The 15,929-nt window shown below is 33.4% G+C and overlaps 1 protein-coding gene across 1 annotated transcript in view; it reads left to right on the top strand.

The window, feature by feature from the left end:
• The window catches only part of LRPPRC (leucine rich pentatricopeptide repeat containing), a 111,287-nt gene that overhangs the window by 50,627 nt on the left and 44,731 nt on the right, over window positions 1–15,929 (top strand). The window contains exons 15-23 of the mRNA XM_025465374.3: window positions 321–348; window positions 2,135–2,192; window positions 3,270–3,376; window positions 3,594–3,671; window positions 4,015–4,059; window positions 4,389–4,502; window positions 5,509–5,639; window positions 6,320–6,405; window positions 7,821–8,028. Of these exons, the coding sequence (XP_025321159.1) occupies window positions 321–348; window positions 2,135–2,192; window positions 3,270–3,376; window positions 3,594–3,671; window positions 4,015–4,059; window positions 4,389–4,502; window positions 5,509–5,639; window positions 6,320–6,405; window positions 7,821–8,028 (855 nt within the window). The remainder of the gene's footprint in view (window positions 1–320; window positions 349–2,134; window positions 2,193–3,269; window positions 3,377–3,593; window positions 3,672–4,014; window positions 4,060–4,388; window positions 4,503–5,508; window positions 5,640–6,319; window positions 6,406–7,820; window positions 8,029–15,929) is intronic.

Here is a 15,929-nt window from a genome sequence, read left to right as displayed (position 1 = left end):
TTACAAGTAATAAGCAGTCTCTAGGCAGATGTTTTGAGAGTATGTAAGTATCCTGCTCTATGAAACTTGGACCCAAAGATTTAGGGATGGTTCTTAATGATTCTTGTCCAAAATAATCTATTTTATTGGTTCAAAATAAGAGCCAGCCTTTCTAAATTAACTGGTCCTAAAATTTCAACTTAACTTTGAAAACATTTATTTACTTACTTATTTTATGGCTTTGATCTGTATGCATTGCATATGATAATTGCTACTATGTTTCAACTTAAAATGTTTATTAAACACTGTATTTATTTTTAATCCTTTACTGCCCTCTGCAGGTGTATGGATGTAAATCTTTGGAGCAAGGTAAGTCCTCCTAATACTGCAATTCCAAAGAGGATATATAAAAAGCTATTAAGAGCAAAAGTTGTAATAGCTTCATAATTTATGATGTGTTATTATAAATTAATTAATTTAGAATTTTGAAGTTGGTAGTTTTAAAACTGTCTTCGTAGAGCATGAAATTTATTATCAAAGTGATCCTTAGTCCTAAATTCTTTGTAAGGTTTTCAGCTTTTTTGAAGGATAGCTGCTAACATTATTGCAGTGACATTTGATTTACAGATTTAATAACTAGTTTAAGAAATATATTCATATACATATTTGTGTATCTATATGTGAATGATATATAGATCAATTTTAAATTACTATTTTTTAAAGAAGTTAACTACCTTTGTGCAGGAACTACAATTATCCTTATGCTGAATTGCAAGAAATATTCATAACTAAATAAAATCAATGTACATTATTAACTGGAATTCCCAATTTTTAAAAATCTAAATTCTTAAAAATCTAAATTTCATTTAATTCTGTTTCAGGTATTATACTGCCAAACTATATAGTCAGTTATAATTTATGATCATGAAATCTATATTTAGAAGTGAGTTTTTTTGACAAGAAAATTGTTTTATTGGTTATTCATGAAATGTGTTTCTGTTCAAAATTCGGCATTAAATGTAGCTATCTTGGATCTACTATATGGTTGTAACTTCTGCTAGAATGTATTGCCTACCTTCTATACATGTCTGTTAGTTAAAAAACAGTTTGTAAAAAAAAATAATAAAAAAAACAGTTTGTAGATGAAAATTGTTTCATTTTGCTTTGTTTTTGAGTACTTTCTATCTTAACTGTCCTTTGAATTGCCATTAAGTGCAGCATGATTTTCATGGTGGAGTGAAGTGAGATATGGTCAATTTTGCCCAATTTTCTATATTAGCAAATTAATAGTAGTAGAAGTAAGTGCATGCGAGGCAGTATCTTAAGAGCAAATAAGTTCAGTCATAGAATAGACATAAAGTAGTTCAGAATTCCTAGCTTATGTCACTTTGGAAAAGAGCCGTTTGTTTCCGTTCTTACTGTCTTTATCCCAAGGATGTATAGTCAAATACTGTGTTCAAAAGTTATAGGTCAGTACTGTAGGTTTGTAGTCATTTTCATCATAAAATACATATTTGGATTTCTTCAGTTAAAATTTTGCTAGCAGAATTAATGTTGAATAAATGTTGTGTTTGTACAATCAACTGATAGGAATCTGTGAGAACAAGCACATTAGAGCTTTTGACTCCTTTGGTTTTAATGCCATTAAAATACCTGGAAAAATGTCATTGGGAAAAAACTAAAAAAAAAAAATTTAAACTATTTAGCAGTCTAGTGTGTTTTACTTTATTATTTCTGTAATACATCATTTGAAAGGAGGAAACTGGTCCAATTTCAATAAGACCAAAAACAACACAATGAGAAATATATTGGCTGATAATTCCTATAAACTATTTCCTGTTTCTTTAAAACAATATATAAACAATATATAAACAAAATATATAAACAAATCTGTTTGGAGGGTTTCTTAGTGACAGTTCATGAAACATTGTAGTTTTCCTTCAACATGGGTTTGTTTTGTTTTTGTTTTTAAAGACAAACCTGTTATTTAAAAACGAAACAATTTCCTTGGCTGGTGGGGGTAGTGTTGAATTACTGTGATATAGAATAATACCTTACTGGGAAGAAGCTTTATTATTTCAAGAATTCAATTTCAGATTGTATTTGTTCTTGTTTGCTTCTCTTGCTGCAATGCGTGCATTTTCTGTCTTACCAGATAACAGAACTGTTGTATAAGGATGGACGTTATTGCCAAGAGCCTCCAGGACCAACGGGTAGCGTTTCAATTTCGATGATTGTAACTTATCCACAAATCCATTCTTCTGTGTAATGATGGGCTAGAAGGATTACAGCAGTAAACATTTTCTTTTTGAAAGTGAAATTTGAAAACATTTGGTTATAAATCTTTATATTGATAACCACAACATTTTGAGATCTCTGAGGTGTTTGGTTTTATCATCGTAATTGTTTTACAGACAGGATTGGAGGCTTTTTTTCTGTTTGAAGAAAGGAAATGCTTCGTATAGCACTTAGGAAAATAGACTTAAAGATGAGTCATTCTTAGTGTTTGTTATTTTAATGTTTTGCAGGTGTGGCTAATTTTAAATAAAAGAGATCTTTAATCTTTAGGCTTTTCCCCCACTTAAATGTAATTTATTATCCAAAATATAGTATTTTGGCATTTAATGATTTTTATTTTCCATATAATAAAGCCTAGAATATATGGTTTTCAAGAAGGTACCCTTCTTGAAAGTTCAGATTTTCTATCTTAGGTATTAACACATGGCCATATACATTTTATGCTTGAATGCATAGGAAAATTACTGTTGTTACAAAACATCTTTGTTAATCTTGGTTTTTCATTGGCTAATAGGCAGCTCTCCACAGGATTACTGTATCTACTTATTAAAATTATTTAACTTTCTATACTCAACATTTGACAGTTGTTCCTAATTTTATGTGTTCCCTAAATATTGCCCACCAAAAGATTAGTGCAGAAATGTGTACAAGGCATTTATTTATTCTTCCTCCTTGTGATTTGGACAGGAAAGGGGTAAGGCCTTGGGCAGGACCACTTCTGTCACAGAGTGGTGGAAAAAAATAGATTGAAGTAAGATTCAGTACTGAAAAGCTGTCACTCGGTCTGAAAATAATTAATATTCCTTTCACTCACCAGTTAGATATGTGCTCCCAAACCACATAATCTCTATGCCTCAGTGATCAGTGTTGCCATTTCAGAGCCTCTCATCAGGGTGACATCTCACACCAAAATGATTTCTTATAAATTAATCTTGATAACATGACAGTCTCAGTAATTTTAGTGGAATGCTTTCTCTTGTTTTTTTCCACAGAAGCTGTTGGCTATTTTCTTTATAACTTGATTGACAGCATGAGTGACTCAGAGGTACAGGCCAAGGAGGAGCGTTTGAGACAATACTTCCATCAGCTGAAGGAGATGGTACCATTTCATTTTTTGCTATATAATGCCTGTCCTGTCTGACATGTATCTATTAGATTTGAAATTGCTGCTTTTAAGTACAACCAGACCACTTCTCAATGACATACACGAGTTGGAGACTTAAATTATGTCTGAGATAATTTCTGTTAGACAAATTTCAGTTTGGTTGTCTAAAACTCAGGATTTTTTTTTTTTTTTCTTCTTTCCCTTTGTACAGAATGTAAAAATTACTGAAAATCTCTACAGAGGCATTCGTAATCTACTGGATAGCTACCACGTTCCTGAATTGATTAAGGTGTGTGTGAAATAGTAATCAAAATTTTAAAAAATACTTAATTTATATATAAAAGCATGTTAAAATTGTATTTAGTATGATGCTTCTGGCCAAAAACCGTTTACTTAAATGACAACCATTAAAAGAAGGTTTTTCATTGATGGTTAGTAAATACTGTTTATATATTGAAGAATGTGTTTAAAATATTTTTTACAATGGTTAATGAAGTATGAATAGAATTTCTGGAAGATTTTGAAAAGATAGAAAAATAATAAAATGAGCTGAAACTTCTAAAATTCCTTTTGACATTGGCTAATATATTTTTCCATGTGTTTTCTAATTTTAATTTAAATCTCAATTTTAGGATGTTAATATATTGGTTGATAGAGAGAAGATTGACTCTCGAAAAGTAAGTAGGTTCTACATACTATAACCACCACATTTAATTACAGAGAATTCTAGCTTGGGTCCTTATGAACCCAGTGGTTCCTAACATTTTTGTCATCTGCATACACCTAAGAAGTTGATAACAGCTGTTCCTCATCTCAGAAAAATCAGCATATCTAAGAAATTTGCATGCGTATCTCAGGAGTTTAAAAAAATCCCTGGAGTCCATCCATGGATCCCCAGATTAATGACCTTGATAGCATTTATACTTCTAGGAAAGGTCAGTTTAAAGGGAAGAATGACAAGGGGCACATTTTCCTTTTGTAGTGAATTACTTTCCTTTTCCTGTAGACTATGCAGCTGCCATCATCTGTTTTGGAGACTACACTTGAAAAACTAAAAGCTGAAAATCAACCTATAGGAGATGTTCTAAGGCAACTCATACTAGCGCTTTGTTCAGAAGAGGTAACGTTTGTTTAAATATTTCAAATGTGCTATTAAGGTAAAAAATTCTTTATAGATAAAAGTAAGCGAAGCCACATATAATATTTATGATTTTCACAATTGATTATTATACGTCATGCATGTGAAAAGTGCAATTAAATGAAAGGTTAACTAATTTCAGCTACACCTTGAATGGCATGTTTTCGGGTTGCTGTAGTTTGTTTACGATAATCTGCAAAGTGAATGATAGTAACAGCCGTGATAGGTTTATCATACATGCCAAATGTCCTTTCAAGCCATGGCTCCGGTCTCTTATATCTAGATTGTCAAGCAACTGATACATGCAGTAGTCATTTGCAAGTCAAATATTACTAGGTTGTTAATGCAGGGATTGAAATTCCATTTTCCTGCTGGAAAAAAGCTCTTTCTGAGATAAAGGGTCTCTTGCCTTTTTTTCAGCAGGCGTCCAGCTGTACTTTGTGTTCATTTTAGTGTGTGTCTGCAATTTGTGGTATATCACTAGACTTTTTCAGTTTCTAGTTCAATATGATTTGGTTGTATGCCTGTGTTTTTAGAGGAAAAAAACATAACTGACGTTAAGATTATAACATGGTACTGTTGAATTCTAAAATATTTCTTCACTTTAGTTGGATATTAAATTAGACTGTGAGTAACTTTGCAATGATATAGTTCTACGTATGGAAATTGGACTGTGAGTAGGGGCTAACTTGGTACATACTTAATTTGGACATCTTTTTTATAATACTTATAGAGCTAAAACATCACATTTGGCACAATTACTTGTTTTTGTATCACATGTAACAAATCTTAAATCCTATATATGTATCTTGCCTGCTTTTTAAAAGGTGAATAAAATGACCAAGGAGAAAAGTGAAGTTAATAACCTGGATCTATTTGTTTTTAAAGTGCTGTTAACTTTTTCTACAGTCTGAATGCTAAACCTAGAGATTTTACATTTTTACTTTTATATCATTTCTTCCTTTTTTACTTCTGTTCTTTATCTTAGAACATGGAAAAAGCTCTTCAATTGAAAGCAAAATATGAATCAGACATGGTTGTTGGTGGCTATGCTGCTTTAATAAATTTGTGCTGTCGACATGATAATGCAGAAGATGCATTGAACCTGAAACAAGAATTGTGAGTACTCTGCACTGAAGCAAATCATCAGCATTTATGCTGATAGTCTTTGATGGATCATGTAAATTGAGTATTACTCTTTTTAAAAATTATTTTTTGTCAGTGTTTTTGAAATTTCATAATATGACTCCTTTTGATTAATTATGGCTTGTTTTCAGCAAGGAGTCATTACTTAAGTACAAGACACCCTATTCCTTAAAGCCAAGGTTTTTTTTCCCCATTGACTACATAAGTGCATATCACAACAGGGGTGATGGTAACTATTTTACAAAGGCTTAGCATTTCCCTTTCTCGACCATAGTATAAACAACATCCTGTCCATTTCTCAGGTATCTTTGTTTCCCATCCTGATAGATTTATTGATTGAAAATATGTCCTTTTGAGTATTTGAATGTTTATGACAAGGTTAGAATCACCTAAAGTGCCATGAAACAAAAGAGTTCCTAAATTTATATCATTTGCAGATGGGGTGATGCAATATATGGCTAGTGTTAGATTTTTGAATACAATTGTTTGTGAATTTGAATATGGCTTCAGAAATAAACCTACACTGAAATGTAGAGGCATGTGTTAATAACAATTCAGAACAACTGATGCATTTTTGAGAAGGATAAAATGGCTATTGCAATTTTTTTCACAGTCAACTTTCAACATAATATAAATGTACTTTTAATTTTTAGTGACCGTCTAGATTCATCTGCTGTCCTTGACACCAGCAAGTATGTAGGCCTTGTAAAAGTATTGGGAAAACATGGCAAGCTCCAAGGTAAGCCTCGGCACATAAAGGAAATATGTGATGCAAGTATCTTGCCACTGGAATAACATGTGAATTGATATTAATGGTATATCATGTCCTGCAAAGTGCTTGAACACTTTGCATACAAATTTGCATGTGAATCCATCCAGAGCTGCATGGACAGTGTAGGCCATTAGTTTTAATGGATTGGCAAGCTTGTCATTTACATTTGCACAGCTCAGTGCTTTTTGCATTTCTACAGCTAGTTTTTATTAGCATTGCTGTTTGGATTGAGTTTGAAGATCATGACTTATGGCACAATTTGCTGATATGCCTGCACTAATGGCTTTGTTTTTGCTTAAGAATGTCTGAAAGCTGAACATAAAACCTATAAACATAACCTTTATTTAAGAATATGAATTTTCCAGTAGTCTTTGTCTTAACTTTTAATAACATTAGCAAAAAATATATGGTTTAGTAGGATTTTATTTAGAAGTTTGCAGAGAAAGCCTCACTGATTATATAGCTGATATGCATACTCTAATTTTCTCATTGTTGAGATAATACTAAGCCTAATTACATATACTTCACCATACGTTCTTATTGTTTGTTTTTCTTAAATTTCTCATTGGGCTTTATTTTGAAACTTTCTTTTTTAGCCTTCTTCTCTTCCCTTTATTTCTAGAGAAGATCTAAAAAAAAATTTTACAGTGAGAAATGCATAGAAAAAAATATTTGATTTGAACATTGGATTTTTTAAAGGAAGTCTTTTTAAGACAGAAAACTCTTTATAAGGATTAGCCTGCTTTTTTAAAATCACTTTTTGTAAAGCGGTCAAAACATTTGTCTGTGCAATAATTAAGAACAACATTATAAAAATGCACTTATTCCATATCCTAAAATGTTTGTTTCTGCCTTCCTAATGAAGCTTAATGAACCTAATGTATTAACATGCAGTCTTTTGGAAAGCTTTCATTGGCTCTGCTTGGCTAATTAGTATCGACATAGCAAACAGGCCCTATCGGTATCAGACCATTAGTCTGGCTGTATATACAGTGTAAACACATCTTTATTATCTGGCCTCCTGACAAGCCATCTGCTGAAGAAACAATGATGTGATTTAGCAGATGTTAGCTCTGAACGATAAAAGCATCCATTTAGGAGGATCTTACAGCTATAGGGCAGACCGTACAGGGTTATGTGGTGCAGAGTGGGCACACAGTCCCTATCTATAATTTGTAGTCAAAGTTGCAGGGAAATGATAAAACCATGCTATTGTGGATTTATAATTGTAGTCTCGTTTAGAAATGCAAGTAGTAATTAACTTGAAATCGGCATTATACACTAGAATTTACATTCCTGCTGGGCTTGAAATGCTGTTTTAATAGCAGTTTGTTTTCCCTACATGAAATTACCTAAGGGTCTTTTGTGTTACTTCATTGTAGATGCTATTAACATTCTAAAGGAGATGAAAGAGAAGGATGTTCTTATCAAAGATGCAACACTCTTGTCCTTTTTCCACATCCTAAATGGCGCAGCTTTAAGAGGTGAAACTGAAACAGTGAAACAGTTGCATGAAGCCATCATGACTCTAGGGTTAGCGAAACCATCTACTGCCTTAAGTTCCCCATTGGTCACACTCTATCTGGAAAAGTAAGTTAATTGAATTTTGAATTTAAATGTTGGCATTAAAATAATGAGTCTGATCATTTGGGGATTATACTTTGTCAGTACCTCTGTGCTGCTGTGGAAGCCATGGAGGTTATTAGCCACCGAATAAGGGGACTTCATATGGACTGGGTGACCTTTAAAATGATGAGCTGCCCTGTGGTCCTATGGGTTACTTCTCAATGGAATGGTCTGTGGTGTGATTCTTTTTTTTGTGGGGCATGTGATGATATTAAATGAAATTGAAACCAATTTTTCACAGTTTTGAGCTTTAAGATGTTAATAATGTAAGAAGGAAGGATTCTCTGGGGCTTTTGGTTATGCATTGTGACTGTCATTCAGGTAATAATGTAACAGCATCTCTTTGGTGCTCCTTTTCTCCATGTGGTATTTGATTTTAATAGCATATGCCAATACAGTTATTCTAATTTTGAAAAATACTGTAGAAGGTATCTTTGTGCCTTGGGGGAGGAAGATAAGTTTGTTGATACAATGAGGTTTACGGAGTTTGAAATTTTTTACATTTGGAATGCTCATGTTGGTGACCAATTTATTTGCGGTGCAAATCATAAAAATCAACCCTACTCTTGTAACGAGTGAAACATTATAGTAAGACTATTAAGTATTAAGCATCATTATCATCTTGTTTTCTTTTGGCACTTGTTTTCTTTTTTTTTTCCTTTAAGTTTCCTAGATATTTCCTTTTCGTCTTTTTCATGGCTTAATGCAGTTTTTAATCTACATATTTTGTGATTGACGTTTTCTGATTTATTTTATTTCCAATGTAGTTAACATACAGAGTTATATTGGTTTCAAGTGTACAATATAGTGATTTCGACACTTCCTTATATTGCTGAGTGCTCATCAAGATAAGTGTGTGGGATTTTTCTGATTTTAGTGAGGATGTGGCCCTGTCAATGCTAGGAGAAAAATAAAAGATACATCTTAGTGGTTCTCATAGTCTTCCCAAATTTCTGGTAGTTTTTCTTCATTTATTAAAGAGTATAATTAATTGACTATAATGAATGGTTTAGTATTAAATTTAAAATGGGGAACAAAAATCCATCTAGGCTCCATGTTAGGAAATGTGGGTATATATATTTATACACACAGAGATACATAACACATATATGTTTCATGAAATAATTTCTTTGCCATCCAATCAAACAGTTTATCAAGTTAGATGATTGGCCAGATCTTAACCTCTACAATCTCAGCATTACATCCTTTAAAAGAAATAGCGATTCAAACAATTACTATGTTAGTGAGTTCTCATGTTCACAGCCAACTTTATATAGAAATCCTATAATTAATATGCTTCCTACTAGAATTTTTTTGATTGTTTGAAAGACCCATCTCCGCAAATTGCTTGTGGAGCTCGGCATAGGGATTTGAAAGAATTGGGCCCAGTGCCCAGAAGAATTAGACCCTCCTCCACTACTGGGCAAAAATAAAATAATTAACAATGAAAACGAGGCCATGGTAGAAAAGTATCTTACAAATAGAAATACTTTGAAGACAGAGAAGACACGAAAGTTTTCTAAAAGAGGTCTGCAGATGGGGCTCATGAACCAAGGAGAACTTACCACAGGAAAATGGAAATATCATGAGATTCAGCTGTTAACCTGGAGTATGCTCTGTTTTCTGATTGTACAGAGATTTGTGTGTCTCAGTAAAATTTGACTGTCCTTATTAATTGGTCTAGAGAAACTAAATTAGTATCTTTTTTTGTGTGTGATTTCTTACTACTTTCAGATACATAGAGAAATTATTACCTACTATTTTGATTTGCCCAGTCTTTTTTTTTTTTTTTAAGATTTTATTCATTCATGAGAGACACTGGCAGAGGGAGAAGCAGGCTCCATGCAGGGAGCCTGATGTGGGACTTGATCCGGAGACTCCAGGATCATGCCCTGGGCCGAAGGCAGGCGCTAAACCGCTGAGCCACCCAGGGATCCCCAATTTGTCCAGTCTTTTTTGCTATCTTGGCTTTGTAGAGATAGTCTCCATAGCCAGATCTTTCAGTTTATCATAATTAAAAGGTTTTGTTGACTCTTTTAGAGTCATGAGAATAATAAAGAGGAGATAAAGGAAATTTCATGTTCATAAAATAGCAGAAAACAGTAGTAGCACTTCTAGTCTTGGATAAGTTGGAGGAAAAATTGTCTTTGAAAACTTTTTTCAATTGTGTTTTCCCTGATGGAAGATAATTCAGAATCATGACAAGTACAGTACAAAGATTAGCTACAATAGCCTGCCAAAAAGTCCACATGTATTTGATTTAATTAAATATGTTTAATCTTCAATAATATCACATAATTGACCTCAGCAGGTATGAGCTCATCTGGAGAATAAGCCTTATTTATTCAGACTTGAGATAAAAGTATGAAATATTTCAGAACATCATATAAAATCTTTGTCTTTTCATTCAAAGAAAAGCATCTTTTTGGAATGCCACTGCAAAGACTCTAAAGAGACTGTCCCTTAAAAATTGTTAATTCTGAAACAAATACATGAGATTGGGTTTTTTAGAAAGATGATCTTTAAAATTTAGTAAGATCTTAATTTTGAAACTTATTTTCCCAGCAGTAAATAAAACACAGGAGAAAGTAATACTATGTCAGTTTCTTACTTGGAAAATGAATAAAAAGCTTTATGGATATGGAAAACAATAATTTTGTTTCTGTTATTTGCAAAGGGAAATACAAAATAATAACAGGTTTGCGAAATTGTAAAGAAGTTGGTAATCTGTTTTTGTATTATCAAAATGGTAATACTTGTATTAAATGGCAAGATATGCAGAGTTCAGTAAAACCTTCATGTGTTTCATTTATGTTAGGATTATTTTATAAGCCACATGTCCACATGTAGTCCAAATGAATTTTATTTTAAACATTTTTTTGGTAACTTCTTAAATTTTTTTTAATTGAAATCATGCCTGATTCTGGAAATAATCTGGGTCCTCCATATTAAGGAAGAAAAAAATGCTTTAAAATAGGTTAAAAGAGCTTTTGATTAGTCCTTATGCTATGGTAAAGGAAATGAAATTAATAAATCTGGGCCATTAGGTTTAAAAGCATAGAAATTTGTATGATGTAGTTTCAGATGCACTTGTTTTATAGCTTATCCGTTTTGGTTTCATTGCATATGAAAAATATCTGAAGCTGTTTAACTGGATTATTTAGTACAAATGATCAAAGAAGCTTTAATTTCTGCTTTCCATTAAGGACTTTTCTTTGCTGATTTGTGCTATAATCTGTATATGCCCACATGCATTTAATTTAAGTGAATCATGGACTTTGTATATTTAATCCTCCCAGAACTCTTGCTAAATTAATCTTGAGTTCTTCATAAAGGTCACAATTTTTGTAAGATGAACCTATAATAAAAGTTTTAAAACTCACTGTAGCACTTTAAAATGTTATATAAATGGGAAATATACTTTTTAAAATGCTAGTTATTCTGTCATACACACTCCCCTTCAATTTTAGCATCTTCATTTGTACTGGATACTTTTATTATTTATGGGAATGCATGCCTTTTAGAGTAAAACTCTTTATGTGCTGAAAGGAAATTAAGGAGGTTTGGCTCTTTTACTCCATTATTGCAATTAAGAATTTAGCATCATCAGTGCCAAAGGACAAAAGTGGTTCATTTGCCCTAGGGGGACAGGACAGTGATAAGATGATTTTTCGTCAAGGATCATTGGGTCGTAATTAAGTTACATTCATGGCTATTGCTTTTTGAAGGATGATTGGTAAATGACAGGCTTCATGTGCTTAGTACGGACAGTGTTCAGTAGGGTTTTTTCTGCCTCTGTCAGAAAATCCTGTTGAGCCTGATAATGTAAATGTGGCATTTTATTCTGAACAAAAGAGCAGGGAAATGAGCTATCTTGTCTAATCATTCAGTTGTTTAACACCGACTTCCAGTTTAGACTCAATTGGCTGGAAAGCACTTGACATGTGAAGTTAGTGCTGTTCGGAACGCATGTTTGAGTAAATTTTAAAGTAAGTGACAGCTAAATTGTACCTAGGGAAATTACAAAGCCTTCAACACAGTTAATTTTTTGGGGAGGATTAGTTGTAATTGCAACACCAGTCTCCTTGAAGATTCCTCATTTATGGATGATGAACAGAAAAAAAAAAAAACATTTAGCTCTTTCAAAGGCTGGTTCTCTTAACAGAATAATTTTTACGAAGATGCTGGTTTCTCTTGAATTTGATTGCTCTCCACACGGAACAACTCCTTAAGATTTATAGAATAGTTTGTTTTTAGAGTGTTGAAGTGCTTTTTCCCCTAGTTTTAAACTTTTTTTCTTCCTTAAACTCCCCCTTTCTCTAGTGATTTCAGATTTTGAGAGCTTTTCAAGTCAGTAATCCCTTTAGGTAAATTGCCACTTCACTAACACTTTATGCATAGTGTTGAAGCACTTTATTCCAATTAAAAATCAATATTTGTCATTTTTGGTTGTTTAAATTAAGTATGCTCTCTAGATTGCAAAGTTATTTACTATAAGGAGATTAAGTTTGAAGCTACTGATAGTTGAATAGGTAGTTGTCACTAGTTGTTCTAACAGTATAAGATTGTGTGAAATGCATTTATGACTTTTGCAGTTATGTATAGAAGGAATTTGACTTAGGAGTGCTTTGTTTCCTGGTATCTTTGAGTAGATATTTTTTTGATCAGTGGATGCCTCCTATGAATGTATGTCCAGTGTTTATTTTTCTCTCAATGACATGATAGCATATTTAATTCCATAATAATGATTAAAATGAAAGGTGATATCAGATTTGCCATATGAGCTTCACGCTTGCCATTTTAGATGTTCCTCCATGAAATAATGCGAAATTAAAGTATATAGGGTCATATTCTCTTAAAAAGTGAATTGGAGATTCTAGAGTTAATTTTAATATGGGCCAATTCCATTCAAGTTAATAAATAAAACTCTTTTTTTAAAGATATATTTATTAGAGAGAGAGCAAACTTGAGAGAGCACAAGCAAGGGGAAGGGCAGAGAGCAAGGGAGAGGAGAGAATCTCAAGCAGATTCTACTGAGTGCAGAGCCTGATGCAAGGCTTGATCTCATGACCCTGAGATCATGACCTGAGCTGAAACCAAGAGTTGGATGCTTAGCCAACTGAGCCAACCAGGTGCCCCCAATAAAACTCTCTTTTAAGTGTTCAGATTAGTTACAAGACTCAGCCTATGATATATATGTGTTCTTTTTATTTTTTTTTTTTAAGATTTTATTTATTCATGAGAGACACACACACAGAGAGAGACACAGGCAGAGGTAAAAGCAGGCTCCATGCAGGGAGCCTGATGTGGGACTTGATCCTGGGTCTCCAGGATCAGGCCCTGGGCTGAAGGCAGCGCTAAACCGCTGAGCCACCTGGGCTGCCCTATATATGTGTTCCTAAAATTCAGAATTACAGAATCTTTTTTCTGTTCTGCCTTCATATTTAGACTCATAGAATTTGATAAAGCTTGTATTTGCATCAATCAAAAAAATTTTTAAATGCTGCTTGTTTGTTAGTATATAGTTTCATTCATGAAAATTATTCATTGAAATATTCGGGGAGTGTCTAGTCGTTGAAAAAAATCATAGTGGGGGGCAGCCCGGGTGGCTCAGTGGTTTAGCGCCGCCTTCAGCCCAGGGCCTGATCCTGGGGACCTGGGATCGAGTCCCACATCGGGCTCCCTGCATGGAGCCTGCTTCTCCCTTTGTCTGTGTCTCTGTCTCTGTCTGTCTGTCTCTCTCTCTGTGTCTCTCATTAATAAGCAAATAAAATCGTTAAAAAAAAATCACAGTGGGTTTGCCTTTTTGTTTTGTTTTGTTTTTAGAGATACCAATATGTTACAGAGTTGGTTTTCTTTTAGCATTATTTGAGGTTTGTGAAAGCAGTGGCTAAATTTTTATCAGGAATGGGATTTTAAAATTTTGTAACACGTTTGTACATAAAGCATTCAGAATTTTGAATACAGACTGAAGCATAGAATCAAAAGTTGTGTTGCATCCAGAATTAATGTAAGATTTCTTCAAAACATTACTGTTATTTTAGAGTAATGCTTTAAATCTGCTGTAGTGTTTTAAAGTAGACAAAGGAAATCACAGAATCATTCTAGGTCACAGAGCCTAGAATTACACTGTGTGGTAAAGTGCTGTTCCATATGTTGGGTATAAAGCAGTTTCCACCTTTTCCTTTTGATATTTTGCTGTTCTTACTGATTTTATCTTGCCTAATAAAAGTGGTACTTTCATGTGATGATTTTCTCTGCCAGTGTGAAACATTTGAATTGATGAATCTAATAAGCTGAAATTCTTAGAACCTCACATTAGAGAATTAGAACTGGAAAGGAGGGCAGCCCCGGTGCCTCAGGGGTTTAGCGCCGCCTTCAGCCCAGGGTGTGATCCTGGATACCTGGGATCATGCGTGGAGCCTGCTTCTCCCTCTGCCTGTGTCTCTGCGTCTCTCTCTCTCTCTCTCTCTCTCTCTCATGAATAAATAAATAAAATCTTAAAAAAAAAAAAAGAAAGAACTGGAAGGGAACACTGGTCCTTGGGTTCAGCCATTGTGATAATCTGCTTTTCTTCACCACTTCTGGAAATTGATCGCATGGCTATAGCCCAGCTGCATATAGTACTTATCAAGTGGGAATGCAATTCAAATGTCCTGTGAGTATTTAACTATTTTCATAGCAGTGTCAACTTAGATACTTTTTCATATTTTTTATTTTTATCACCCAAGGTTTTAAGCTTCAGTAGGAAAGATTAATGATTTCTTCAGATGGACATACAACAGATGGACATTTTTATCTCTTTTTAGTATGACATGATCCAACCATAAGTCAGAATGTAGATGATAGGGATTGAAAAGAATGTACTAATTATTAGTTCATTTCCCCTCCCCCCAGTTCATTAGTTCATTTCTGTTATCAGTCCACTTGTATGAAATGTTTCATTATAGATTTCATTTTCATTTTGTTGGCAACCTGAGAGTAAGTAGTGGTACTTAAAACTACTAACAAATATATGAATTATTTCCATTTTGCTATTCTTGTCTTTTTTGTTGTTGTTCTAAGCATGTATAATCTTCTGAAGCATATATTTGGAGACCAAAGACTATTAACATGTCTCTTTGATTGACAGAACAATTATTCATTCATTTATTGATAGCTTTGACCTAATGTAGGGGAAATACAATTGAGACATACTCTTCTATTTTGGGAATTGATCTGAAAAAGCAGATCATACTCCCTTAAAAAATCAGTTTATGTTAGTTGTTCTCTTGAAAATATATTAGTAGTTTTCCATTAGATGGAATTGTAGAAAGCTAATAACTGAACTTGTGTCTGAAGAAAGGGAAATACTGATTATATAAAGGTTTATATCATATGTGGTAGCTACTGTAGCATTTCTCTTGTATGACAGTAATCTAGCCTGCAACATCTACTTGCCGTTTTGAAATTAACCTGTAATTTAGTCTTCACCCCAAATGACAAAAATTCAAATTACTCTGTGGGGTGCCAGAAGATGCACTGTAAACAGGGCTTAGGAAGGGGATAAGGTAGAGAGCTCTGGCAGGATCGGCTCGCTTTCACTGTGTCAGTATTATTGCAGTAAAATTAACACTTCTTCATGGTATTTTCCTTTCAGTACAGCTTAAAATCTTAATCTAGATAAAATAGTAATTCAGTCTCGGGCAACAGAACATTTGTATAATGGACCAAAATGTTAGGGCTTCAACAGAAATTTTTAAAATGCTTTCCTCTTTTTGAAAACTATTGCATGTAAGAGCAAGATGTTTTCTCCACAGAGCTTGTTATAAACTGTCACTAACCATCCTTTTTTTTTTAATTTCACGCTTTTCTTTTAAAAAATA

The sequence above is a fragment of the Canis lupus genome, chromosome 10 (assembly GCF_003254725.2).
Source record: "Canis lupus dingo isolate Sandy chromosome 10, ASM325472v2, whole genome shotgun sequence".
NCBI lineage: Eukaryota > Metazoa > Chordata > Mammalia > Carnivora > Canidae > Canis > Canis lupus.
The sequence above is the reverse complement of the archived record's forward strand: the minus strand, read 5'-3'. Positions and strand labels throughout refer to the sequence as shown.